The 26,482-nt window shown below is 49.3% G+C and overlaps 2 protein-coding genes and 1 long non-coding RNA gene across 3 annotated transcripts; 2 read left to right on the top strand and 1 right to left on the bottom strand.

Annotated features, from left to right (window-relative positions):
- Positions 1 to 1,143: 1,143 nt before the first annotated feature.
- LOC309823930 lies at positions 1,144 to 25,108 on the bottom strand. The gene is made up of 3 exons (XR_014296882.1): positions 25,027 to 25,108; positions 14,646 to 14,758; positions 1,144 to 2,214 (listed from the first exon to the last, which is right to left on the bottom strand). It is a non-coding gene; the product is annotated as an uncharacterized lncRNA (long non-coding RNA).
- Positions 8,970 to 10,609, top strand: CCL19 (C-C motif chemokine ligand 19). The gene is made up of 4 exons (XM_082657585.1): positions 8,970 to 9,132; positions 9,810 to 9,936; positions 10,164 to 10,257; positions 10,348 to 10,609. Exons 1-4 carry the CDS (start codon positions 9,072 to 9,074, stop codon positions 10,366 to 10,368), a joined length of 303 nt encoding a protein of 100 aa, XP_082513711.1. The 5' UTR covers positions 8,970 to 9,071; the 3' UTR covers positions 10,369 to 10,609.
- Positions 24,752 to 25,771, top strand: LOC309823928 (uncharacterized protein; the record flags this gene model as incomplete). Its single annotated transcript, XM_082656599.1, has 4 exons — positions 24,752 to 24,815; positions 25,114 to 25,181; positions 25,432 to 25,491; positions 25,615 to 25,771. The coding sequence occupies exons 2-4, from the start codon at positions 25,135 to 25,137 to the stop codon at positions 25,769 to 25,771; spliced, it is 264 nt and encodes an 87-aa protein (XP_082512725.1). The 5' UTR covers positions 24,752 to 24,815; positions 25,114 to 25,134.
- Positions 25,772 to 26,482: the final 711 nt, after the last annotated feature.

Below are 26,482 nucleotides of genomic sequence, written 5' to 3'. Positions count from 1 at the left end.
CGATTCCTCTTCTTCTCCCTGATCTGTCAGTGTTAGGGAGCTCCAGGCCTTGGAACTTGACCCCTTCTATCTACACTCACTCCCTTGATGACCTCATTGTCTTATGGTTTTAAATACCATCCATATGCTCCCAAATTTTTATCTTCAGCTAGAATCTCTCCCCTGAACTCTAGACTCATACTACCAACTACGTACTTAACATCTCCACTTATATGTCCAAAATGCAGCTTCATCTTAAAAAGTCAAAACAAGGCTCCTGGAGGGCGAGATAAATTATGAGTTTGGGATTAAAATATACATGCTACTATATATAAAATAGATAACTAACAAGAACCTGTATAACACAGGGAACTATACTCAATATCTTGTAATAACCTGTAACGGAACAGAATCTAAAAAAGACCAGCGGACCAGCGGTCCCCTGTATATATACAACTGAATCACTTTGCTGTATACCTGAGACTAACACAGCATTCTAAATCAACTATATTTCAATAAAAATTTAAAAAAAAAACAAGGCTCCTGACCTTCTCACAAACCCACTCCTCTACAGTCGTCCACATCTTGGTAAATATAACTCCAACAATCACATTGCTCAAGCCAAAAACATTGAAGTATTTTCTCTGTCTCTCTTTCTCTTCTTTCTCTCATATCCTATGCTGAACCCCTCAGCAGAGCCCACAGGCTCTACATTGAAAATGTCTCCAGAATCTGACCACTTCTCACCAACTCTCAGCAACCTCATGTCCTCCCTGGATTATTGCAATTGCCTCCAAGCTGGTCTCCAGGCTTCCATTTTTGCACCACTTTTGTCTATCTTCCATCCGACAGCCACAGGGAGCCTTTAACACATGCCAGATCATGTCACTGTTCAAAACCCTCCAAAGGTTCCCCAACTCATTCAGAGTAGAACATAAACTCTGCAATGGCCTACAAAGCCCTACACTATCTGGCCCATGTTGTTGTGTCCCAGTGCCAAGAACAGTGTCTGGAACATAGGACGCCCTCAATAAATATTTATTGAATGAATGTGGTGTAAATCCCTTGTTTATTATTAGTTCATTATTTCACCCTTTGCTGCTGATTCTCAGGATCTTTCCCAACAGGCATTCCAGGAAGACAGTATTGAAATTTATGTGAAACCTTTATGCCAGCTCTGCACTATACTCTTGTATCATATAAGACCTTGGAGGGAAACAAATGGCATGACCCAAAAGTCTTAATAGAAAAGAATTTAGTGAAGGGTCAATTTACAGAGGTGAGGGCAAGGTTGTTGTGGGAAGCCACTGCACATGATTTTGTATAGCTCCAAACTTCAGGCCATCTCTCCTTCTGACAAAGTGGACATTAAATGTACTGCCTGAAATTCTGCCCACTGAGAGGACTTCCCTTCACCACTGTCTTTCAGGGCCACACCTGAATGTAAGCAACTGTCTACTTTTGACTGATGCCAGCATACCTTAGAGACCCATCTGAAAATCAAGACCATACACTTCCTCTCTCTGTTAACTGTTTATAGAAAACTTCTCCATGAAGGCGTAAGTATAATCAGAAGAAGAAGCAGAAAACAATAAAAGTAGGAATCTGAGTCACCTCCCCACACTTTTACTCATGCCTTCTGAAATTTCTAAGGCCTGGTCTCAAATGTACAATGTTCCTTTGAAGTGGAACGCTGGCCATGCACATCCAACTATATGACTTGCTATAGATAACACCCTAGGTTGTGTGGTCACTGGGTGATCTATAGTCTGAGTTTTAAACCAGGGCCCAGTGGCAAATCAGGACTGATTTTCAAAGAGTAAATAATCGTTAGCAGAAGAGGTATGTCCTTACTCCAACACCCTAAGGGTCTTTCCTGTAATGCTCCTTCTGGGGTTCCTGTTGCACCCTTCTCTGCCACAGACAATCTGAAATTCCCTGGATTTGTGAGTCATAAGGCCCAAGTAGACAGGCAACTTTTCCCCAGAGCCTAGACCTGCTGCAGACCCCTTCCTTGCTCTGGGCCTCATTCAAAACTGTCAGCTTGGGGCTTCCCTGGTGGCGCAGTGGTTGAGAGTCCGCCTGCCGATGCAGGGGACACGGGTTCGTGCCCCGGTCCAGGAAGATCCCACATGCCGCGGAGCGGCTAGTCCCGCGAGCCATGGCCGCTGAGCCTGCGCATCCAGAGCCTGTGCTCCGCAACGGGAGAAGCCACAACAGTGAGAGGCCCGTGTACTGCAAAAAAAAAAAAAAAAAAAAACTGTCAGCTTTATGCCATATCCAATAAACATTTTGCTGTACTACACCTAACTATGATGTATGTTGCCTCCAAAATCCAAACAGCTCTTTAAGCATTGTGCCTCTTCACGGTAAATGTGCAACATTCCCCAGATCACTGGTTTTCAGCTTCTCCCTACCTCTAATCGCCTAGAAATTTTACCTATGTTGCAGGATCCTGAATTTTTGGAAGATTTCTTTCTCTCCCTCTGACATACATAGGTCTTACTGAGGGATTTAGGGCGACTGCTATTTCTTGTGCGCCAGTAAACATAATGTCATCAGTTTAAAGGACTGCTTCGATATTCTGTGAGATATCCAGATTATCTTATGATAATCAGAGCAGGAAAGCTGATAATATCCCTGAGGTAAAACAGTGAAGGTGTATTTCTGTCATTATAGAAAACGAATGGATTTCAATGGTCTTTAAGTGACAGCTACAGAAAGAAGGCACGTGTTAGATTATTAGCTGTAATATGCTGTACCAAGGGCTGAAGCATCTTTAAGTCTTTGAAGGTGCTCTATTCTATGCACATCCTCTAGCAACAAAGCATTGCTTTAAGTTTACTATTGTAGGGGGGAACATGGTGGGGCAGGCACAGTTCAAAGGACTTCCACTTGGCCCTTCCTACCATAATTTTCCTCACTCCATGGTCAAGGAACCAGTGTGGAGACCTTGCTAATTACTAAGTATAGTTATTCCCACTATGCATTCTGAAACTAGAGAAATAACCACTGGATAGGTCTTACAGATTCACTGTGAGATGGACCTGAACCAAGATCCTTCTATCACCTGAACTCCATAAACCCTTACTCTGACTAGTGGACCACAATGGGGTTTTGGGTCCCCAAGACTAGTATTAACATGAGACAGTATCTAATAATCCCCCAAAGATCTGAATATTTTCTGTTCACCATTCATATTCACCCTGGCAAACGGCTACAGATCTCTCTAGGGAAGGCTTAGAGAAGTGATTCTCGAATTTTAGCATACATCAAAATCACCAGAAAGGCTTGTTAAAATACAGATTGCTAGGCCATTCCCAGAGTTTCTGATTCAATGGAGTTGAGGCAGAGCCCAAGAATTTGCATTTCTGCCAAGTCCTCAGCTGATGCTGATGCTGCTGGTCCAGGGACCACACTTTGAGGACAACTGACTAGAAGAAAGATATATAGAGTCCACCTGTGAAAAGACTCAAGCCTTCCCACCCACCCCCACCATCCAGTCAAGGGGCTTCAGGTCTGGGGAACTGATCTAAGTCAAGGAAATGGGTAAAACACTGTAAATCCCCAATATAATTTGAATCAAGTTTCTCCCTACCAGGCCTAGACATTTTACACTTATATGGGTCAGTAAGTTGTCCATCTATTTCATTCCTAGGAAAACTATGATCAATTAGCTACCACCACAGATCCTTATGGGCAAAGCACAATGATTACCACTTGTCCCTGAAGCTTATTTAATAATTTCATTCATCTTATTGCTCAGAAGGTGAGCATCTAGACTCTACCACTCAAAGATTCCATTATTCTCCTTGAAATGAGATTGCCCAGTCCCAAGAGAACATCTCCCATCCTCATCTCCTGCCTACTAAAGAAACCACTACAGGGCTTCCCTGGTGATGCAGTGGTTAAGAATCCACCTGCCAATGCAGGGGACACGGGTTTGAGCCCTGGTCTGGGAAGATCCCACATGCCGCAGAGCAACTAAGTCCATGCGCCACAACTACTGAGCCTGTGCTCTAGAGCCCGCGAGCCACAACTACTGAAGCCCACGTGCCTAGAGCTCGTGCTCCACAGCAAGAGAAGCCACCGCAACGAGAAGCTCCTGCACCTCAACGAAGAGCAGCCCCCGCTCGCCGCAACTAGAGAAAGCCCGCACGCAGCAACGAAGACCCAACACAGTCAAAAATAAATTTTAAAAAAATAATAAATTTATTTTAAAAAAAAAGAAACCACTACAGTGCTTTTCATAGTTAGTGTTCTCATCACCAGTGCTTTTCTTATGGCCTTGGAGAAGGAATTATCTTCCTGGACCCTTCAGAGTTAGTGGTTGCACATAAGAGGGGCCTCCAACATTCCCATCTCTGTAACCTTTGCATTCTTTCCTCTGTTTTGCTACTCAAGGTATACTCTGAGGACCAGCAGCATCAGCATCACTTACAACTTTGTTAGAAACACAACATCTTGGACTTCACCCAGACTTACTTAATCAGAATCTGCAGTTTAATAAGACCTCCCAGTAAATCATATGCACCTCAAATTCTGAGGAAGACTGTTCTACAATATGCCAGTGAGGTTCTAGCACCCCAGCCTCACTGATCATAGGCCACTGTTGAGTCCAGGCTTCCAGTAACCAACTCAACAGATTATTAACACCATTCCCAGGTGCTCAGCTAATACAGTAATACCCAAATCCTGGATAAGGGCATACATATCAACAAATTTGTCCACACTGGTCCCCGAGATTCTCCCAATACGGTTGACAAGTTCTTGCAACTCCTTCAGTGTACACGCTATTGTTCTTGGAGCATACCTTGTACATTCCCATCCAGGCTATGTTAGAATCAAACTCGCACTATGGGCCTGGAGGCTATGAAGGGTGGTGAGGGTGGATCCTGAAGAGGACCCCTGCATGCCTTTTGCCAGGGAGTTATTAAAAATATTTTTTAATGGATGGGAAGGCTGGATCATTCATGGTTTGCAGGGGGAGGAGTGTTCTTCTGCCAGCAAGGAAGGTTTAAGGGAATTAAAAGGTCCAAAATTCTCAGCTTTGTTCATCTCTGCCTAAATGTCCCCATCCCAAGTCTCAGAGCCCTTCTCCTTCCCAAGAGTGCGCTTATTCTAATATTAGGAATATGGTGGGGTTGTGCATTTATCCGGTGTTGCAACTCTACCACACATACAATCGGTTTTGGGGTTTGAGCCATATCTGCCATGTGGCTATGGATGACATAAATTAAAGATGACTTAAGAATTCCATAGTGAAGGGGGATAAATTAGGAGGAGAGGGATAAATTAGGAGCTTGGGATTAACAGATACACACTACTACGTATAGAATGAATAAACAACAAGGACCTACTGTAGAGCACAGGGAACTATATTCAATACCTTGTAATAACCTATAATGGAAAAGAATCTGAAAAAGAATAGATACATAGATATACATGTAACTGAATCACTTTGCCGTACACCAGAAACTAATACAACATTGTAAATCAACTGTACTTCAATTAAAAAAAATTCCATAGAAGTTGTCTGAATCTCTACCCATAACTTGAATTAGAATTTCATGTTCTTTTTTTTTTTTTAACCTTTACTGGGTTTTTTTTTTATTTTTTTTTTTTACATCTTTGTTGGAGTATAATTGCTTTACAATGGTGTGTTAGTTTCTGCTTTATAACAAAGTGAATCAGTTATAGAATTTCATGTTCTTAAACTTTTCTTTTTCTTCTGTAATTGTGCCAGCACAATCAGAAACAGGCAGCCCACCCAACCATATATGTAAGACCCTTTGAAATCACCATTTGCGGCCATAGCAATTAAGTACCTGAGGCATTTTATCTCCTAATGTCTTTCCCTCCATCAGCATCCCACACTGCACCTCACTTAGTGATAGTCTTAAGTGATGGTGATGCTTCTTCATGTTCTGGATTTACTCGTGTCCTCTTTCCCCATGCAAGGAGGTTTGTGCGCTCAGCAAATATATGAGCAACACAATCCCAGGATCCCATTTTGGAAATCTATTTCCTGGGATGTCTTCTGGTACCATTTACTGTATCAGTTAGGATCCTGGCAGGAAACAGATGGCACACTCAAAAAAAGTCTAACCAGAAAGATTTTAATAAAGGGGCTATTTAAGAGGTGGGGGTCAAGATTAAGGAACCAACAAGGAAGAGTGAGGCACTCAGGGTTCAGCAATAGTGGGAAACCATTACCATACCAAGGCCTGAAGGGGTCAGAGGAAGGAACAGTGTTTTGGGAGCCTCAGAGATAAACCCACGGAGAGGAGGCAGCCCAAAAGAAGCTAACTGTAGATCAGTGGTTCTCAAACTTCAGCATGTATCAGAGTCATCAAGGGTGTGTTAAATACGGATTGCTCCAGTAGGTCTGGAGTAGGACCTGAGAATTTACATTTCTAACAAGCTCCCAGGTGATGCTGATGCTGCTGTCCGAAGACCACTCTTTTTTTTAAATTAATTTTTTTTTTTTTTTGGCCGCGTTGGGTCTTCGTTGCTGCACGTGGGTTTTTCTCTAGTTGCAGTGTGCAGGGGCTACTCTTCGTTGCAGCACATGGGCTTCTCATTGCGGTGGCTTCTCTCGTTGCGGAGCACGGGCCCTAGGTGCGCGGGCTTCAGTAGTTGTGGCATGTGGGCTCAGTAGTTGTGGCTCGTGGGCTCTAGAGCACAGGCTCAGTAGTTGTGGCATACGGTCTTAGTTGCTCCACAGCATGTGGGATCTTGCCGGACCAGGGCTCAAACCCATGTTCCCTGCATTGGCAGGCGGATTCTTAACCACTGCACCACCAGGGAAGCCCCCAAAGACCACTCTTTAAGAACAACTGCCACAGAGTAAATTATTCACTGTCAGAACTATAGCAAGATGAAGGATTTGGAGAATTAATACCCCAACCTCTCTCTCCTATCACTTATATCCTGCTGCTGTCTCCCATGGCCAAGCCCAAACAGAAGCTAAAGGATAAGGGATCCTGAGTAATACTGTCTGTAGAGGTCACTCTTCTAGAGAACAGAGCAGGGCAGAGAAGAGTGGAGAATGGACGGGGGTGGGGCAACAGAGAATAATCAGAACCACCATAAAGACAAGGATCCATGGAAAGATGGAGAGATAGATGCACTGACAGACATCTGAATAAAAGGATAGAATAATAATAATGGTTAATATTGAGTGTTCATTGTGTACCAGCCTCTAAACTAAGGGTTTTGCTCAGATTACCTCATTTAATCCTAAGAATTAAAAGCTATTACCATTCCTCTTTTACAGATAAGGACACTAAGACACAGAAACTAGATACTTTGTACATGGTCACACAGCTAGCAAGTAATGTAATCTAAATCCCAACCTAGGCATGCTATGTGTAGAGCCTCACTCCCCTGTGCTGTTGTGTGATCAGTGGCAGACAGGCAGTGTGGGATGGTAGGAAAGAGTGTAAATCTTAAAGATGCCTCAGTTCAAGACACTTATTTCCTTTGTGACCTTGTGCTCTGAGCCTCATTCCTTATGTGTTAAAAGAGATAATAATATGATAATAATAAAAACTACTTCCTAGGGCTTCCCTGGTAGAGCAGTGGTTAGGAATCTGCCTGCCAATGCAGGGGACAAGGGTTTGAGCCCTGGACCGGGAAGATCCCACATGCCGCGGAGCAACTAAGCCCATGCGCCACGACTACTGAACCTGTGCTCTAGAGCCTGCAAGCCACAAGTACGGAAGCCCGCGCACCTATGCTCCGCAACAAGAGAAGCCTCCATAATGAGAAGCCCGCGCGCAGCAACAAAGACCCAACGCAGCCAAAAATAAATAAATCTATTAAAAAAAAAAAAACTACTTCCTAGTTTTTTGGGGAAAGTTAAGCAAGGTAACAGTGGTCAAGTCCTTGGTATGAAGTCTAGCACCTAGTAAACATCAGAAATACTATTACTACTATTATTATTAATGGATGGAAAGGAAAATAAGTCAGAAACTTATGAGTGAAACACTCTCCCATCCAAAAGAGGGTTCAGAGCTTGGGTAGGGATGGGTGAATGGGTGTCCCACATATTAATTTCTCTTCTGAGGACTTCTGATCTATCTCCAGTTTTTCTCATAAAGATGGGAAATCACTTGTCCCCACCCCCATCTGTCTATTCCTTGGAATTTGGGGATTTGTGTGAATATGAGCTGGCCAGCCCCCTCTCCTTAGAAATCCCCTCTTGGTTTCCAGGATCCAGAGGAAGGGAAAGATGAAGGGAGTTATGCCAGGCCAGGCTCCCTCCAGCTGTTCTGTTGACCCAGGTGTTGGGCATATGAAAATGGTAACTCAAGAAAGAGACAGTGCTGCTGAGTCAGGAGGTTGAATCCCAGAGGTCTGAGATGTGGGAAGAGGTGGTAGGCCTCCTTCCAAGGAACATTCCTTCTCAACTCTGCTTGTCTCAAGGGAGAGACTGGTTCCCAGACCATGGATGGGCAGGCACTGTAATGACCTGGGGAGGCTACCCCAGGCTCCATGGTTGTTCTGAGAGCACCAGGGAGTCTTCTTCATCACCACCAGCACTAGAGAGAAGAACCACAGAGAAGAGAGTGAGGATAAGGGATAAACCTAGGGAAGGGCACGCAGCTCCTCACTCAGGCCCCTCCATCCCAACCATCATCTAGAGGCCAGCCCTGTGGCTGATGACACAAATGCCACCAGGGAGGTGATAGTGCAGACTCTCTCTCTGGAGCTGACAGCACAAGGTCCCCTTCTCTTGGCCAGACTGCAGGCTGCTTAGGTTCTTAGAGCTGAAACCAAGGAAAGCAGAAGAGAAGAAAAGAGGGAGGGCAGGGTCAGTTTCCATCAGAAAGAGGGGGGCAGAGGGGAATCCACAGAACGGACTTGGAGGGGAATTTCTGAGCAGAGAAAGTGAAAGTTCCGGGCCATAAATGGGTGGAACGGACAGCTTCCTCCAGCTTCATCCACTCTCGCATTCCCAGACCCCTTCACACACCGCACTTCTCGGCACTCTCACCCGCTCCCAGCCAGGCCTCGGCTTCACACAGACTCTGCCCAGATTCACTCACGCTCACAGCTTGCTGGCAGTCAGTCTCCGCTCATCCTCCATGGCATCCCATGCAGCTGCACTACTAGCCCTCAGCCTGCTGATTCTCTGGACCTCCCCTGGTAAGGCTGAGGGGAGGCTTAGGGTGGGGGGCAAGTAACAGGGGTGTCTAGGGCTCAGACTGCTTGACGCTGGACGTGAGGGACTCTGTGAGTTAGGATTGCATGTTTCAGTGAACCTGGGTTGTGCCCCGTGTGTGTGCCTGTGAGTGGCGGTGTACCTGGGTCCCTGAATTCCCATGTGTATCTGTCTCTTGGTGTATCCAGGGCCTATGACTACCCCCCTCTCTTCAGGCTCTATTTCCTGCTGCCTCAGTTTCACAGGCGGGAGAGAACAGTATATACTTTCTTAAGGTGGAGAGAATGGGAGACACTGGTCTAAGAAGGGTCAAAAAATTTAACAACTCCTAAGTTCTGCTAATGCCACCCTCCTGTTACCCACCCCACCCCCTTCCCTACCCCACATTCTTCCCCCAACTGACACTGTAACCAGCGTGAACTCTCCATTTGTGGGGAAGTTGAAAGGACTTGGGAAAGAAGTTGGGGTGATCAGCAGGAGGGCATTTGTGGGGCTCAGGACAGCGGTCGTTTGCCGAACTGCTTAGAAGTGCTTCAATATATTTAGCGAATATCAATCAGGTCTAGCTGCCGCCACACACAGACAGGCATCCTTAATGCCAGTGAGGGCTGTGGCCTCCGTTCCTCAGTGTCCCTGTGTCCTGACACTAATCCTACCCCAGCTCTGGGAGATGCCAACGACGCTGAAGACTGCTGCCTGTCTGTGGCCCGGCGCCCCATCCCTGGATCCCTGGTGCGAGCCTATCGCTACCTGCTCATCAACAATGGCTGCAGTGTGTCTGCCGTTGTGTGAGTTGCGGGACAAGCCTGACTAACCTCACCTCCTCCATCAGCCCCTGGGGAAACCCACCCCCACCTTCTTATCTCTCTTCTCTTTGCCAAGCCCAACCTCTGCAAGGAAGCCCCTGAAACAGGTTCCTAGGTGTGGTCCCCAGCCGCTGCCCCTCACACCAGGGTCTGCCAGGAAGCTGGGTTCCAGGGCTCTATTTTCTCTGACCTCTGATCTCTGTCTCCAGGTTCACCACACTGAGAGGTCACCAGCTCTGTGCACCCCCAGACCAGCCCTGGGTGGACCGCATCATCCGGAGACTGCGGAAGAACTCAGCCAAGGCAAGCCTGGCCCTCCCCAGCCCTGCCTCCTCCCTGCAAGCCCCTGTCCAAGACCCCAGCCCATGACTTTGCCTCTCCTTCCTCTCCCAGGGAAAGCGCTACAGCAGGTAGCCCATGATAGCCCCAGAGGGAGCCCTGTGTCTGAGGGAAAGAATGTGAATCACTGAAGCCCTGGGGAACCAAGGACCAGAAGGGAGGACCAGGCCTCCGGCTCCCCTGCCCCAGACCTGACCCAGCTGGGGCGGGGCAGGAGTGTGAGTGTGAGTGTGAGTGTGGATGAGTGTGGTGGAAGCACAACTTCTCCATGCCCAGACTGCAGTGTTTCCAATAAAGCCCAGCTGGTACCCACGAATCCGTCTGTCTGCGTCTGTTTGCTGTCTGTCCAGGAGGACTGTGATAGGAAGGCGGAGGTGGGATGGCCGGGTTAGTTTCCACCCTGCAGCCCAAGCAACGTCCTCATTGACCTCCACCTAATATGCTGTGTTCTCAGGATCAGCTCCCACGATCAGGGCCCCACCTCACATCTCCTCACAGCCCTATCACACTCCACGGCTCAGCAACACTAAACCTGTGCCCGTCCCCTGAATGACCCAAACTCTCTCAGGCCTCTGAGTTTTTGCCCTCCAGGACAGGTGCTCAAGCATCCAGGTGTCTCAGGGATCTGGTGTCACTGGGGGCGGGGAAGGGAGTTGTTGGGAACCAGCTCTCATGGCTGGAGGAGGGCCAGGAGGCCCAACTCTGTTGCCTGGGGAGAAAGAACCCATCCACCCAAGCCATTCCCTCTGTCTGGAACACTATTCTCTCTCTTCTGCCTGCCTGGCTTCCCATCTGGGTCTGGATGACTCCTCCTCCAGGAAGTCTTCCCTGACTGCACAGTGGGTTAGGCAACCTCCCTCCCTCCCAAGCTCCCAGAGCCCTCTGCTCCTCTCCTCTTGCAGCACTCAAGATGCTGAGTTATAATTGTTACTTTGTCAGCCTTCCTGAACAGGGATCTTGTCTATTTTGGTTTCCACTGTCTCCCTGGTATGAAGTACACGGCTTGGCACAAGGTAGTCACTCAATAAATATTTGTCTTGAGAGCAGATAAATATGTAAGAAAAGGGTCAGCAGCCAGAGATGAGGGCCCATCTGTCCATATAGAATCTGACCTCCAGTCCAGCCCTCTTCTCTCACCCAGTCACTCTGGGCCAGGTCCAGCCCCATCTGGGTCCACGTGGCAATCCTGGAGCCATGCTTCTCAGGGATACTGACAGACAGACCTGGGAGCCAGAGGTCAGAGTGGGAGAGGAAGGAAAAAGGAACAGCCAGAGAACTGGGGAGATTCAGCATGGGGGGACCCCCACCACCTCATAGCCACATGGGCTCCAGGGCCAAGGCAACACTGAGACCAGAGGAGTCACAGGGAAGGAGTCTCAGCTCTGGGAGACAAAAGCCCTCGACTCTTGGAACATCTCACAAGACTGCTCTGGGAGGAATGAACTCCTCGTGCCCGGGAAGTCCTCTGGGAAAGCTGGCTGGTTGCCCAACTATGGCCCCTAAGGGCCTGTCCAGCTGGGAGCAGCAAGTCTGTGCCCCTGGGGTTGGGATGACAGCTAGTACACCAGACTGAGCATCCTCACCTGGGAACAGGGGCCACCACTACACCATATACCTTATCTGGTAACAAAAGCAGGCCTGGGCAGGCTTGGGCAAACTTGGAAGGGAAGCAGCAGTGAGGGGTTGTGCCAGCCCCTCCTCACTGAGCTGAGAGCATAGCAGCTTCTTCATCACCTCTGCTCCTAGGACGAGGTGTCCAGAACCTCAGATAAATCAGGTCTTGGAGTCACAGGAGTGGGTGGAATGGGGAAAGTTTGCAAGAACAACTGGTATAGCCAGGAAATTTGGCTCCGCTACCTGGGGAAATTACCCATCCATTCATGCATGCATGCAGCCATCCATCTAGCTGTCTCTGATCCATTAGACCTCCACCCATCCATCCACCCACCCCCCACCAACTCATCCATCCATTAAGTCAGCCAACCATGGAGTTCCAGAGGTCACAGCTGTGGACACTCTTTGGACCTATGCCCTGCACCGCAGCAGGCAGAGGACAAACACAGGTGTGAGGAGGGGGTACATCCCCTCAAATCCTTCTGGGTCCCCAGTGAAACCAAGCAAAGTTCAGCCTGCCACAGAGGCAGAGACAAACTCACCCTCTGGACACTTGCAGAAACACACAGATGGAGTAGAGAAGGTGAGGGTGGGAGCACTGAGGAGGTGCTACCAGGAGAGAGGCACCTGGACACGACCTCCCTGACACTGCCACAGGTGGGGGGGGGGGGGCAGGGATGCAGGAACAGGTCATGAGCTCAATGCCCGGTCCCCAATCCCCCAATCCTGTTTCTGCCCCTGACTGTGCAACTCTGGGGAAGTCCCTTCCTCACTGCCCCCTCCAAGACCTTACTTCCCCCATCTGTCAGGTGGGGGATAGGGGGCTTCACTTTTAAGAGCCCCTCCAAACAAAGACTTAATTCTTAAATCTTTGGATCTTAGGCTAACCCTCTCCAGCATTCACACAGTCTCCCCAAAGTCATGCACATTCAGAAAGGTCCCCACTCGGACTTCCCTGGTGGCGCAGTGGTTAAGAATCCGCCTGCCAATGCAGGGGACACGGGTTTGAACCCTGGTCCGGGAAGATCCCACATGCCGCGGAGCAACTAAGCCTGTGTGCCACAACTACTGAGCCTGCGCTCTAGAGCCCGTGAGCCACAACTACTGAGTCCACATGCCACACTACTGAAGCCCGCACACCTAGAGCCCTTGCTCCGCAACAAAGAAAAGCCACCGCAATGAGAAGCCCTCGCACCGCAACGAAGAGTAGCCCCCGCTCGCCGCAACTAGAGAAAGCCCGCACGCAGCAAAGAAGACCCAACGCAGCCAAAAATAAATAAATAAATTTATTTAAAAAATAGAAAGAAAGGAAAGTCTTCACTTCCCGGGGCCCCAGGGACCACCCTCTGGGAATAAAGGGGAAGCTGAGGTTCAGGAAGAAAGAAAATAATCTAGGTGCTGGTGAAGTGGCTGGAACAGCCCCCTGCTGGACCCTGAAGGCCTGGAGGGTGAAGAATTTCGAAGAAGCCTGAGCCCTCCCCACCTCTTCTCCAGCCAGTGCCTTTCCTCCCAGCTTTCTCCTTCCCTGTTTTTCCCACCCCCAGCCACCAACCCTCCCAGACACTAGGTCTTTTTCCCTTACCTCCCTGCCAGACACAGGAGGGCTTAGCCCAGCAACCTGTGACTTGTCCTGATCCACTTAAACATTCTCAGCACTCTGATTTCATCTAATCAACACCTGCCCTGTTTCACTATGATTCACTGACAAGTGTTGAGTCTTTATTTCAAGTTCTGACGGGCCTGCCTACCTGACAATGATGAAGCTGCCCGCTCTCTGAGGGGTGGGGTGGACTCCTAGCTCCCTAACCAGGATATGGGGGCCTTGCTGCCTGCCTCTAAGTAGACACCTTCCTCTCTCGGGCACACGGCACTTGCTACAGGTCTAAGGCAGGCAGCTGAGTGACACTTCCCTACCTGAAGTCCTGTGGTCCCATTAGCCAACATCTCCCTAAAGGGACCTGACATCCCTACTTAGAGAGCTTCCAGCCTTTTTGTCCACCCCTATGGCAGACAAAAAGCTTCCTATCCACGGGGGAATTCCCTGATGGTCCAGTGGTTAGGACTTGGTGCTTTCACTGCCGGGACCCCAATTCAATCCCTGGCTGGGGAACTGAGATCACACAAGCCTCTCAGCCCCCCCCAAAAAAAAGGCTCCCTGATAGAGTTCCCAGGGAACTGCCAACATTGCTCTGCCCAGGGCCTGGCACAGAACAAGGCCTAGTACACATCTGAGTAACAGAAAATGGAATTGAACATGACCCTTTCCCACGATTACCCCACCACCGCTCACACCTGGAGCACATCCAGTTCTCGGGATGGGGGCTGTCTCAGTTACATGGCTAAGTGTTTGGTCAGAGCCAGCTCCATACGGTTTTGATCAGATTTTCATCATCTCATGTTCAATTTCTCGGCAAGCCTCCACGACATACCCCCTTCTCCGGCCTCCGGGAAACTCAGAAACAGCCAGAAAACCTTGGGAATAAGAGCTTCACAAGGGAGCAGGACTCCCAAGTGGGGAGTTTCCTCCAAGAGGCCCTCTGTCAGAAGAAACAGGCACTTTTCTGGTCAGAGAACTTTCGTGATGGCTCCTGAGGCTTTGTCCACGTGGGAGGGCTTGGCTCTGTAGTACTAGCTATATCACCACTAGTGCTTACTAGGTGCTGGGCACTGCTTTAAGCACTATTATCATTCCTATGTTGCAGCTGAGGAAACTGAGGTGCAGAGGTTAAATAACTTACCCAGGCTGGATGGCCGGTAAAGTGGCAGAGCTGGGGGTCCTGGCTGGGCAGACGGGCTCCAGAATTTGACTCTTAGCTACCACACATACCACCTCTCTGAGTTGATCCACCTCCTAAATAAAAATGGGAAATAGTACAGCAGGTGCAGGTCTGAGGAAGTGGCCCTCAGAGAACAGGGAAAACTGTTCCTTTGAGGTGCTGACCATGTGCCAGGCTCCAAGCTGAGTCCTTTATGTGCATTATCATTGCATCCTCAAACAACCCTGCGAGGTGGGGATCACTAGTCCCATTCTATGTATGAGGAAATGGAGGCACAGAGAGGTAGAGTGATCTCCCAAGTCCACTCAGCTGGTTAGTGGCAAAGCTGAGACTGCAGCCCGTCTGCCTGATGGGTAGCACTTAAGCTGAGGGCTGGGGGCTGGGATGTCCAGATGAGGTAGAAAGGCTTGGCTTCCTAGGAAGAGCTGGGAAAAAAACAAGAGAAGAAGCTGAAGGTCTCAGGCAGGCCCCCAGTGCTTGAGCTCAGACACAGATATGCCCCTTGGAGGCCTCCTGGGCCGGCCTCTCCAGCAGAAGGGGAGCCTGCTTCCCCAGAGCCTCCGGGAGGAAGTGGGCACAGGTTCTCAAGGTCTGCTCAGGCCTCAGTTTTTCCAGGAGTGGAGCAGTGGAGAAAGGGCTCAACCTACAACTATGCCCACCTTCTTACCTCCATTCCCAGGGGAAGAGCAAAGGCCAGGACCTGGTAATGTTGAAAGGAAAGGAGGAATGGAGGGCAGGGTTGGGATCTGGAGGGCAGGGATAGGGGAAGGACTAGGGGTCTGTGGGCGAGACTTCTGGAAGGAGTGGGCCTCTCAGGGGGCCTCTGAGCCAGCCTGGCTGGGGCCCCTGCAGGGCAGAGCTTCTGGGGACTGCAAGCGTCGGATCAGATCCTGAAGGACCTGCTTCTGAGGGCTGCTTCCATCTCCTGAGGGGCCAAGCATGGGGTGGAACCTCTGAGGATCAGAGTAGATGGGGGAGTCAGACCTCCCAGCCCACTTCTATTCCTAGGACCTTTGAGTCTTCCATGGCTCCGGAGGGGAAGCATAAGACCTGAGCTGCCCTGGGCTCCAACCCGGCCGAAGTAGGATGGCTGTAACCCCAGCAGCTTCGACACTGCCCTATCAGACAACAGGACCCACCCCCCACCCACCACCCCCCAGAGTTCTGGATCTCAGAATCGCACTCACTGGAAATCTGGACCCATTACCATCAAAACCACAATCACCTTGCCGACCTCATACCTGTCAGACCATCACTTCAAGGATCCTCCCCCAAGAGGAAGACACCCCTTCCTACCAGGGACCCAACACTGTAAAGCTCTCCATCAATTCAGGAATCCTGGCAGGACATCCCATCACCTGTTGGCGTCCCCACTGCTGACAGGAGCCCCATTCATGTCAAGGTCCCCCCATCACTATCAGGCCACCATTCCTCTTGGGAAATCCTATCACTGTCAGGAATACCCAAGCCCGTCAGGCAGGACAGCAGTGATGCACCACTCCAGGAACACCATTTTCCATGTAGTCTATGTAAATGGCACCTCTTGGCATGGCAGCCCTAAGTGTCAGAGCATCTGTTAACACAGAGTCCCCAATGGTCTTAGGGCTGCCATGACATAGAGTCCCAGCCCTGGCAAACCCTTGTGTTTAAAGTGACGCTACATCACTGTCTGGAACCCAGAAATAGTTATTCACGCCAGGCACTGTTCTGGGTGCTGACAGTACAATAGTAAGCAAGACAGATATCTTCTTGGGATTCAGGGAGCTGAATGTAATCCTTTGGGGATTCTACGATGGAAGGCAACATCTACTGGTAAGTAAGACTAATATAATAAGAAATTCCTCAAACACAGAAAGGGGTTAAGATTGTGGGCAGTGAAAAAAAAGATAAATACCTTGATAATCCACCCTACGGCTGTCCAACATCAACATGCATCCTTCTTACCAAACCCTAGACTTAACATTTTAAGGGTGTCACCTAACATAAGATCACTGTTGTTTATACAACCAAAAAGATTCACTGCTCCCCAAAAAGAGACTCTTCAGAGCCTTAGCAATTACCACACCTGTCTTTGCTTGGGCTGCCATAATAAAATACCATGGACTGAGTGGCTTATACAACAGAAATTTATTTTCTCACAGTTCTGGAGGTTAGATGTTCAACATCAAGGTGCCGGCATGGTAGGTTTCTACTGAGAGCTCTCTTCCTGGCATGTAGATGACCACCTTCTTACTAGGTCCTCACATGGCAGAGATCTCTCTCTCCCTTCCTCTTCATTGAAGGCCACAGTCCTATAAGACTAGAGCCCTACCCTTATGATCTCATTTAACCTAAATTACTTCCTAAATACCCTATCTCTAGATATAGACACATTGAGGGTTAGGGCTTCAACATATGAATTCTAGGGGACACAGTTCAGCCCATAGCAAAAGCCAAATCTAAATCCACGAACTCAGAATGACATCCATTCCTCCTCTAGTTTTGCTGTAATCTCATATCTCTATTCTACAACACCTGGTGACCACCAGCAGCACACCTGATTGGTCAGGATAGGTTGGGTGAGGCTGCAAGAACAAATGACACCTAAATCTGAGTGGCTGAACACAACAAAATTCTGTGCTGCACACATACCAAGCCTGCTGTGAGTCTAGGCAATCTCTAGCACAGCTGTACTCCATGTGGTGGCTCAACATTCCAGGCTGCTTTGATCTCTTGGCACGTTCTTTCATCTCAACACATGTTTCCATGCTGACTCCAGCCAGGCAAGACAGCAAGGGGAACCCTTCCTTAAATGCTTCTATCCACAAATGGCACATGCATTTCATTGGCCAAAGTGGGTCATACCTCCATGCCTAACTTCAAGGGAGCAACTGCCAGGAGGAGAAGCAAACCAGAATCTTGGTGAGTAGTAGTAATATTACCACAACAACCTATATTCAGGAATGGAATAAAGGGGGATGAAAGAAAAGAGGAGTTAGTTAAAGAAATGGGGACATTTCAGAGCCAGGAATGAAATATGAATAAAAGCTGTAGTCAGTAGTTCTGAAACTAGTCCTGGGGCTTAACTAGAATTTATTACTTCTTTCTTATATTAGTTTTCTATTGCTGTGTAACAAATCACCACAAATTCAGCAGCTTCGAACAATCCAAATTTATTATCTCACAGTTTCCGTGGGTCAACAATCTGGGTACAGGTTAACTGGGTCCTCTGCTCAGGGCCTCACCAGGCTAATCTCAGGTGTCAGCCAGGCTGCCATCTCATCTCAGGCTCTGAGTCCTCTTCCAAATTCACTGGGTGTTGACAGTTGTGGTTTTAGGACTGAAGCCCTGAGTTCCTAGAGCTGCCTGCAACTCCCTGCTCCATGGCCCTCTTCACAACAAGGCAGTTTGCTTCTCCAAGGGCAACATGAGAGCATCTGCTGCTGCTGTTTATTTCTTAGCCCTAGACACTTTTTTAAAAGGCTCACCTGATTAGGTCAGGCCCACCCAGGGTAATCTCCCTTTTGACTAACTCAAAGTCAACTGATTTTGAGTCCTTAATTACATCTGCAAAGCCCCTTCATTTTTGCCATAGAGCATAACCTAACCACATCACTGATATCCCATCATATTCACAGGCCAAGAGGCCAAGGGGATCCCCTCAAAGCGAGGAGATTATACAGGACATGTACACCATGAGGGAGGAATCTTAAATTCTGTTTGCCACACTTCCTCTATGATTCATTCCCTTTACCTCCAACTGGCACTTCAGCTGGTTGACATTCTATGCCTGCTAAGGGACCCAAACCTTCATGCCCAGGGAATACTGGTCCCTGGTGGTCCTGCCTGATTAAGGTTACAGGGGTCTTCCATGAACTTTGACCACTGGGCATGGCATCACCAGGAGGTATCCCAAGTACCCCAGGGATTACCCCCACATACATAGCTTCTCACACCACTTGCCTTCTGCTGCCTCACACACATCAGGATTAATCACAAAGCCCTGTCCCTCCTGAACCTCTGTGCTTGCTGTTCATTCCACCTGGAATGTCCTACCTCCTGCCTCACCCATCCTCAAGGCTCTGCAGAGCTCCCTGTTACATGTAGCTTCCCTTGCCTTCCCTCTGGCCCCCCTACCCCCCAGGCTCATCACCAGCGACACAGGTCACCTTCTGCTTGGTTTCAGAGGCCCTTGTTTCCTGCACGTCTCCTGAGAAAGCTCAGTCCAGGCCCAGAAACCCTGGGGCCCAGAGTGGCCCAAACTGCAGAAAATGAAGGAGAGGGGATGTTCGGGAAATCCTGGCAGTGGCTGAGGCAGTCCTTCAAGCTGCTGAGGGCAGGAGGCAGAGAAGGAGGGTGTACTGTTGCTCAAGACTTCCCCCAATCCTGATGTCCAGTCACCTCCGGAAGTGCTGTGCAATATCCTACCCACACTTGGACTAAAGGGACAAGCTCTGCCCTGCAGGCTGGGCCGGGACCCTCTGGATATGGACAGAGGGTTTGGAGAAGGATTTGCAGGGTGAAGCAGACCCCCTCCTAGGATCAGGGACTTTCAGAAGCTGAGTCACCAGGCTTCTTGCCCATTTCCAGCTCCTTTCTGGAATAAGAGAGCCCAGGCTCCTCAGACCAGAGCTCCACTTCCACAGGCCACACAACCCATTTTTTTCTAGACACTAGATGCCCTCTGCAGGCCCCATGAGGTTGGAGCACAGGCCAGGAGCCTCGCATCCCCTTTCCCTATGCACTGGATGCCCCCTGCAGGCCTTGTGAGGTTGAGAGCCACAATGGGATGGATTAAACAGAACACACATATACACACAAACACAAAAGTGGGGACACCCTTACCCACATACATACGTCCATACCCACACACACATACACAGGCATATAATCAAACACAGTGCCAATCACTCACATCTACCAAGGACACACCACAGACATTTAAGCATATAATCACAGTACGGACACAAGGGGACATATAGACACACATACACAATTACACACAAACCGTCATGGGCACACAGACACAAAGACACACATGGACACAATCTTTCCTCCTAGAGAAGAGTATTTGTTTGGAAGAAATATGTTAAAAAGCCACCTGGGGAACAGGGTAATATCATGAATGGTGGACTTAATAAAAGAAGGTACCTAAACTGCCTCTCAGTCTAATGGGGTCTGTTGACTAGAGAGCCTTTTGTTTTGCTGGGCACTGGAGTGGCTACATTTGTGGAACAGTACAGAGAAGAGTTGGGGTAGAGCTACTAAAAAGAGAAATTTGGAGTTTGCAAGAGCTTAATCTATATAACTCGTATGAAAGCGCATTCTTAGAAGTTGGGCTCCTGAACTCAGAAAGCCAGGTTGAACTACCCTCACTGCATCCCAGGACGCCCTCCTGATGCTGGTAATATATGGGAGGTGATGAATGAGAAAAGGGGATGGACCTAACTACCACTGAATGCACCCACTGTGAGTCAGGCACATGGACTACCTCACAAGATACATATTATTCCCATTTTACAGATCCCGTTCCCTCGACTGTCCAGGGTTCTAAAACCGGATTCAAATACAAGAGTTTGAGTATAAAAACCCTGTTGTTTCCACTACATTAGTAATGGCAAATGCAAGGAATATAAGTTTCCATTCCCTACTCATGTTCCCAACAATGACAGAACGTATGTGTCTTCCCCACTGATCCAGATCAGTGATTGGCAAACTATGGCCCAGCCAGCCTGCTGCCTGTTTTTGTAAATAAAACTTTATTGGAATATAGCCATGCCTGTTCATTTACATATTGTCTATGGCTGCTTTGGGGCTACAACAGCAAAGCTAAGAAGTGACTACAGAGACAGTATGGCCTACAAAACCTTATTTATTAGCTGAACCTTTAACAAAAATTTTGCTAACCTCTGATCCAAACCCAGCCTCAACTTGGAGTTGGCAAGTCTTCTTGCCTTTGGTGTCTTAGACATTGAAGGATGGTCAGATAAATAAATAACTGGGATGGATGGATAGATGGATGGATTGAACCAACAGATGGACAGACATATATGGGTAGTATATCAGAGTTTTGCTCCAAATATGTACCAATGTTCTGCCATTTATAAGCGATGAAACATTGGGTAAATTAATCTTTCTAGAACTTAGTTTCCTCATCTGTAAAATGGGGATAATAATACAATGATCATTATCTAGGGCTCTTTCTATTGCAAATGACAAAAACCCAACTTAAAGTAGCTTAAGCAAAAAGTTAAATTTGTCATATCACATAACTAGATTAAGATTTGGTCTACTTCAGCACTGGTTGGACCCAGGGATTCAAATGATGTTACCTCCATCTTTTAACTTGACTTCTCTCTAATTCTTTTTATGTGGAGGCCTCATTCCTGTTATAGACAGGTGATCTTCTAGCAGCAGAAAATATGGCCACTGGAAGCCTCAAGTCCACATTTGTATAGTGAGTGATCCAAAACAGAGGGCCTCTTTCTTCTAACATCAAAGCTCATGAAAAGCTTTGAACTGTGCTTGTGACACATACTCAGTTCTTCAATATATTACAGTGGCCAGGGAATGGAGTACTCTGATCAGATCACTATGGTGAACGCAGTCACCAAGACCACGTGAAGTGAGAGAGAAATTCCCTAAAGGAACCAGGAAAAGGAGTATAAAAAAGTGTCTGCATGAACAAAAGCATCACTCACAGCATTCTACTTCATAGATTTGTCATGAGAAAATGATTTTAGAGCAGTTAGCATGGTGCATGGCACTTAAGTATCAACAAATGTTCATTATTACCATAACTGATAAATAGATGAATGGATGCATTAAATAGACAGCTAATGGTTAAACATATAGATGAATAAATGAAGAAGATGTGAAAAGATAGATGAAAGGAAAGATGGGAGAATGGACCGATGAAGAGACAAAGATGGGGAGACATATGGACACATGGATAGACGGATCGATCAATTGATAAGTGGATGGATGATGGAAAGAAAAGGCAGACAAAAAAGGGCTCACAGTTAAGTTTGTCATATCATATGCTCTAGGGCTGGGAATGGGAAACAGAATAGCGCTCCACAATTGGTGTCTCCTGAGAGGTCTCCTCCTCTGGTCTCTGTCTCTTGGGTCCCTCTCATCAGGTGGGGGAAACACTTGCTCCCCTCCCTCGTCTCTAGTTTCCTTGTGTCCCTGTGAGTTAACCAGCCCCTCTCCTCAGAAATCCCCTCTCAATTCCCAGGATAGGGAAGGCATGGCAGAAGGGGGTGTTTTAAGCCAGGTTCCCCTCATGCTATCGATAATTCTCTGACTCAGTTTGGGGCACAGGAAAATAATGGGGGAGAGGGACAGTACTGGCTGGGCCAGGAGGGTGAAGCCCTAGAGTCCTGAGATGTGAGATATGGGAGCTGGACCTGCTTCCAAAGAACTTTCCCTTTAGCCCTGCTTGTCGAAGAGAGGAGTAGGTCTCAGATGATGGATGTGTAGTCACTGTGATAGGCCTAGGGAGACCTGGGAGGAGATCTTCTCCAGCCTTACCCTGCTACCTGTGATTGTCCTCAGGGAATCTGGGGTCCCATCTTTCCCACTCCAGTAGTCTTAGGACCACAGAGAAGAGGTGGGAGTAAGGAGAAACCTGGGAAAGAGGGAGGTCCCCTCCACCTTGCTCTGACCTCTAATCCTGAACCAAGCGCTGACCCCTAGCCTTAAAACTGATGTTCAAATGCCTTCAAGAGGACGACACTGCAAACCTTCCTCTAACAGGGACAATGCAACCCCCTTCCCTTGTCCAAAATGTTGAGTGCTGAGGTTCTCAGAGCTAAAGACAAAGAGTGGGAAATGGGGACAGGGAGACTACTAAGGAGTTATGAAAGGGAAAAAATGTTCTAGATAGATGGAGACAGTGGGGAGTGCACTCAGTGGAAAGGTATTCTGCTACCAACTCATGTACTGCAATTCAATTCAGACACTAACAACCCAGAGCTAGTGTTAGACTTCACAGGTTTAAGGGCACAGTCCCAGCAAGCCTGCCCCCACTTGAGATGCCAGTCACAAGTGGGGTCCCCAGGCCACCTGCATTTCTGCCTAACTAGCTACAAGTCCAGAGGTCTTCAAACCCCCCTCAGGTCCAATAGTTCACTAGAATGACTCACAGAACTCAGAAGTGCTATACTGACAACTACTTTTTTGTTTGGTTTTTGGTTTTTGGTTTTTTTTGCTGTACGTGGGCCTCTCACTGTTGTGGCCTCTCCCGTCGTGGAGCACAGGCTCTGGACACGCAGGCTCCGGATGTGCAGGCTCCGGACACGCAGGCTCATCGGCCATGGCTCACGGGCCCAGCCGCTCTGCGGCATGTGGTACCTTCCCGGACCGGGGCACGAACCTGTGTCCCCTGCATCGGCAGGCGGACTCTCAACCACTGGGCCACCAGGGAAACCCTGACAACTAGTTTTTTATAAAGTATATAGATCAGGAACATCCAAATGAAAAGACACACAAGGAGAGTCTCAGCGCAGAGCTCCCATGCTCTCTCCCCATGGAGACACAGAGGGCATGTCACCCTCCCAGTACATCAATGTGTTCACCAACCAGGAAGTTCCATGAGCTTTGGTGTCCAGAGTTTTTACTTAGATTTCATACATAGGCATGAATGAATTGTAGGCAACATGACTCGATCTCCTCTGATGGACTGGCTCAAAGCCCCAATTCTGCAATGATATGGTTGGTCTTTCTGCTGACCAGGCCTCATCCCAAGTCACCTCATCTCTTAGCATCAACTCAGGTGTGACCCAAGGGGCTCATAGATAACAAAGACACGCGTATTACTTGAGATATTCCAAAGATTTAGAGTCTCCCTCTCAGGAACAGGGACAAAAGCCAAATTCTTTAGTATACAACAGACAGAGCCCTGCATCTGAGTGAAGGGATGTGAATTACTGAAGCCCTGGGGACCAGGCCTCCTGTTCCCGTGCACCAGACTTGACCCAGCTGCAGCAGGGCAGGAGTGTCACTGTGAGAGTGAGTGTGAGGGTGAGTGCGGTGGAAGCACAGCTTCTCCATGCCCAGACTGCAATGCTTCCCACTGGCATCCATGGATCTGTCTGTCACCTGTCTGTATGTAGCCCAGGCAGGGGAAGATAGGTATGAGAGGGGAAAAGCGTGTGGGATGGTGGGAAGAGGATAGGTGAATCTATTCTCCACACTTCAGCCTGAGGGAACTTTTACTTCACTCATTTCTGGTCATTCTCTCCCATACCGTCCAGCCACAAGGCTCCCTTCCCCCCTCCCCAGACCAAATAGGGCAGCTATTTCCAACCTCCCACACCGGGTTAATTGCTCTTTCTTGGCTTTACCAAAGCACCCTCTACTGCCCCAGCCAGTCAGCTTCGTCTATTGTAGTGATCTTATTGTCTCTTTTGATTGCCCTCACCCCTCCAACCTAGATGACAAGCTCTCTGAGGGCAGAATCTGTGCCTCTCTTCTCTGCTGTATCCTCATGCCCAAGCACATCACCCAGCACATAGTAGTCACTCGATAAATATTTGTTGATTAGTGACTGCAGGAACAAAAATCACAAGAAAGGAGGTCTCAGCTCAGAAAGGAAGGGCTGTGACCCTCTAACTATGAAGTGACTTGGCCAAGGCCACTCAGCCAACAAGTATTCCCATAGCCTGGCCTGTCTAGACTGGGCCCTCTCTGGAGCCCTATTCCTCCTCTGCCCACAATCATAAAAATAGAATGGGGCAAACAAGAAAGGCAATTGTCAGAGCAGAAGCCAAGAAGACAGAGAGGAGAGGGGATGGCAAAAGAGTACTGGAAGCGTCCCAAAGCTCTTTTCTTGCTGCCTGGTACTGAGGTCTCCGTCTTCCCAAGGTGGAGCTCCGAAATCTGACTCCGCCCTTATAAAAGAGGGTCCGTGCCCTGCCTCTTAGTAATAAGCCCTGACTCCACCCCTTTATTGATAGGCTCTGGCTCCACCTTCTGGACTATGCCTCCTCTGAAGAAATGCCCTGGCTCCGCCCCTTCCGGGTAATAGGCAAGCCCCACCCCTAGTGCGTGACGGTGTCCTTGTGACGTAACGTACCGGCCTGTTTCCGGGGTGGAGCCAGGGAGGGTGGGCGTTTAGGCTGCGTCGACCCCTCAGCCCCCCTCCAGGTGACCCCAATCCCCGAAAATCCTCACCCGGGGCCCCAAATATCCCAGCCCCATGACCTCGAAGGCCTTTGGCTCTAACCCCCTAAATGCCCCATGCCCCCGAGGTGCCCGACCTCCCAATCCCTTAACGTCTAGTGCCTCCCAAATCTTCAATCCTACCCTGTCCCGATGTGGCAACTGAGTCTTCCCGGGGGCACCTGTCTCATATTACCCGAGAACAAGTCAGACTGGTCCAGAGAATGACAGAGAAGGGGATCCGGGATTGGGGAATCCTTGATCCAATCATGCCGCTCCCCAGGAGACGTTCGGAACCCAGGACATGTCGGGATTGAGGAGATACGAGGTGGCGCTGGAGGCTGAGGAGGAGTGAGTGGAGGCGGGGTTCTGCGGAGGAGGAACCTAGCCGCTCCGGGGTGGTGGGGGAGGGGCGGGGAGGGCGCGAGGTTTCTGGGGCGGGAGAAGCGGGAGGGGTGGGGCCTCTTAGGGGGCGTGGGCTGGAGGAACCGCCTCTAAAAGACGGGGCGGAGCCTTCCACGAGAGGGGCGAGGCGTCCAAGGGGCGGAGTCGGTGGGGTCAGCCCCGCCCCGCCCCGCCCGGCTCTGCCTTCTCTTTGCAGGATCTACTGGGGCTGTTTCTACTTTTTCCCCTGGCTGCGCATGTGGCGAAGGGAGCGGAGGTGAGGGGGCTGCGATACCGCGGACCCGCCCGGGGCATGGACGAGGCTCAGTCCGGGAGAACCGATCGCGGGGAAGCCGGGAGCCCCCGCCCCGCCTCATGCCTGTGTCGGGTCGCCCCACAGCTCAGCGCACCCTCGGGAGCAGAAGCTGGAGCCTCTGCGGGGCCTAATGAGCTGTCTGTCAAGTGGACTGGGCACTGCTCCCCAGCGCTCCGGTCGCAGCCTCCCCCGCCGCACCCCCGCTGCCACTGCCCAGCCAGCTGGTGCATTAAAGATTTAAACCAAAGCCACCGTCCTGCCCTCCTGATTCTGCCGCCGCTGCCGCCATTCGGGCTGGGAGCCCCTCTCCACGCCGGCTGTTTCCGTATTGACAGGGCCTCTGTCCCTGATAGGGTGTCCGTCCGTGTCCAGGCTCCCATTATTCCTAAGGGTCTCTCATCAGGGTCAGGCCTCCCCTTACTACCAGTGATTGCCTTCCACCACCTAAGCCCCCCGCCCCACCACACACACACTCATCTCTATGAGTGGTCTGTATGGAGGGAGCTAAATAATCCTGGCTTTATCTTCCTCCCAGCCTTGTCCCCACATCCATAAATCCTCACAATCCCAGCTCTCTGCTTCCACCTTCCTCCTAGACAGGACTTTGCCAGGTGCCTGAAGAATCTTCTCCTGGGAGTGGATCTAAAATATTTTAAGCCCATAGTTGTAGGAAGTAGGCTGTGAGAGGAGGGAAAGATTCCTAGAAGCTGCTACCCTCGGCCTGCCATAGGGGAATGACTTAGAACTGTTGGAGGTCTTTCCTACAGTTAACACCCCAGCTTCTGGCTCCTCCAGTTGGATCCCAAGTTTAAAGATACTTGGCATCAGGGACTTCCCTGATGGTCCAGTGGATAAGACTCCATGCTCCCACTTCAGGGGGCATGGGTTCGATCCCTGGTTGGGGAATTAAGATCCCACATGCCGCACAGCGCAGCCAAAAAAAAAAAAACAA

The sequence above is a fragment of the Grampus griseus genome, assembly GCF_964374135.1.
Source record: "Grampus griseus genome assembly, chromosome: 6".
NCBI lineage: Eukaryota > Metazoa > Chordata > Mammalia > Artiodactyla > Delphinidae > Grampus > Grampus griseus.
This window is presented reverse-complemented; position numbering and strand designations above follow the sequence as displayed.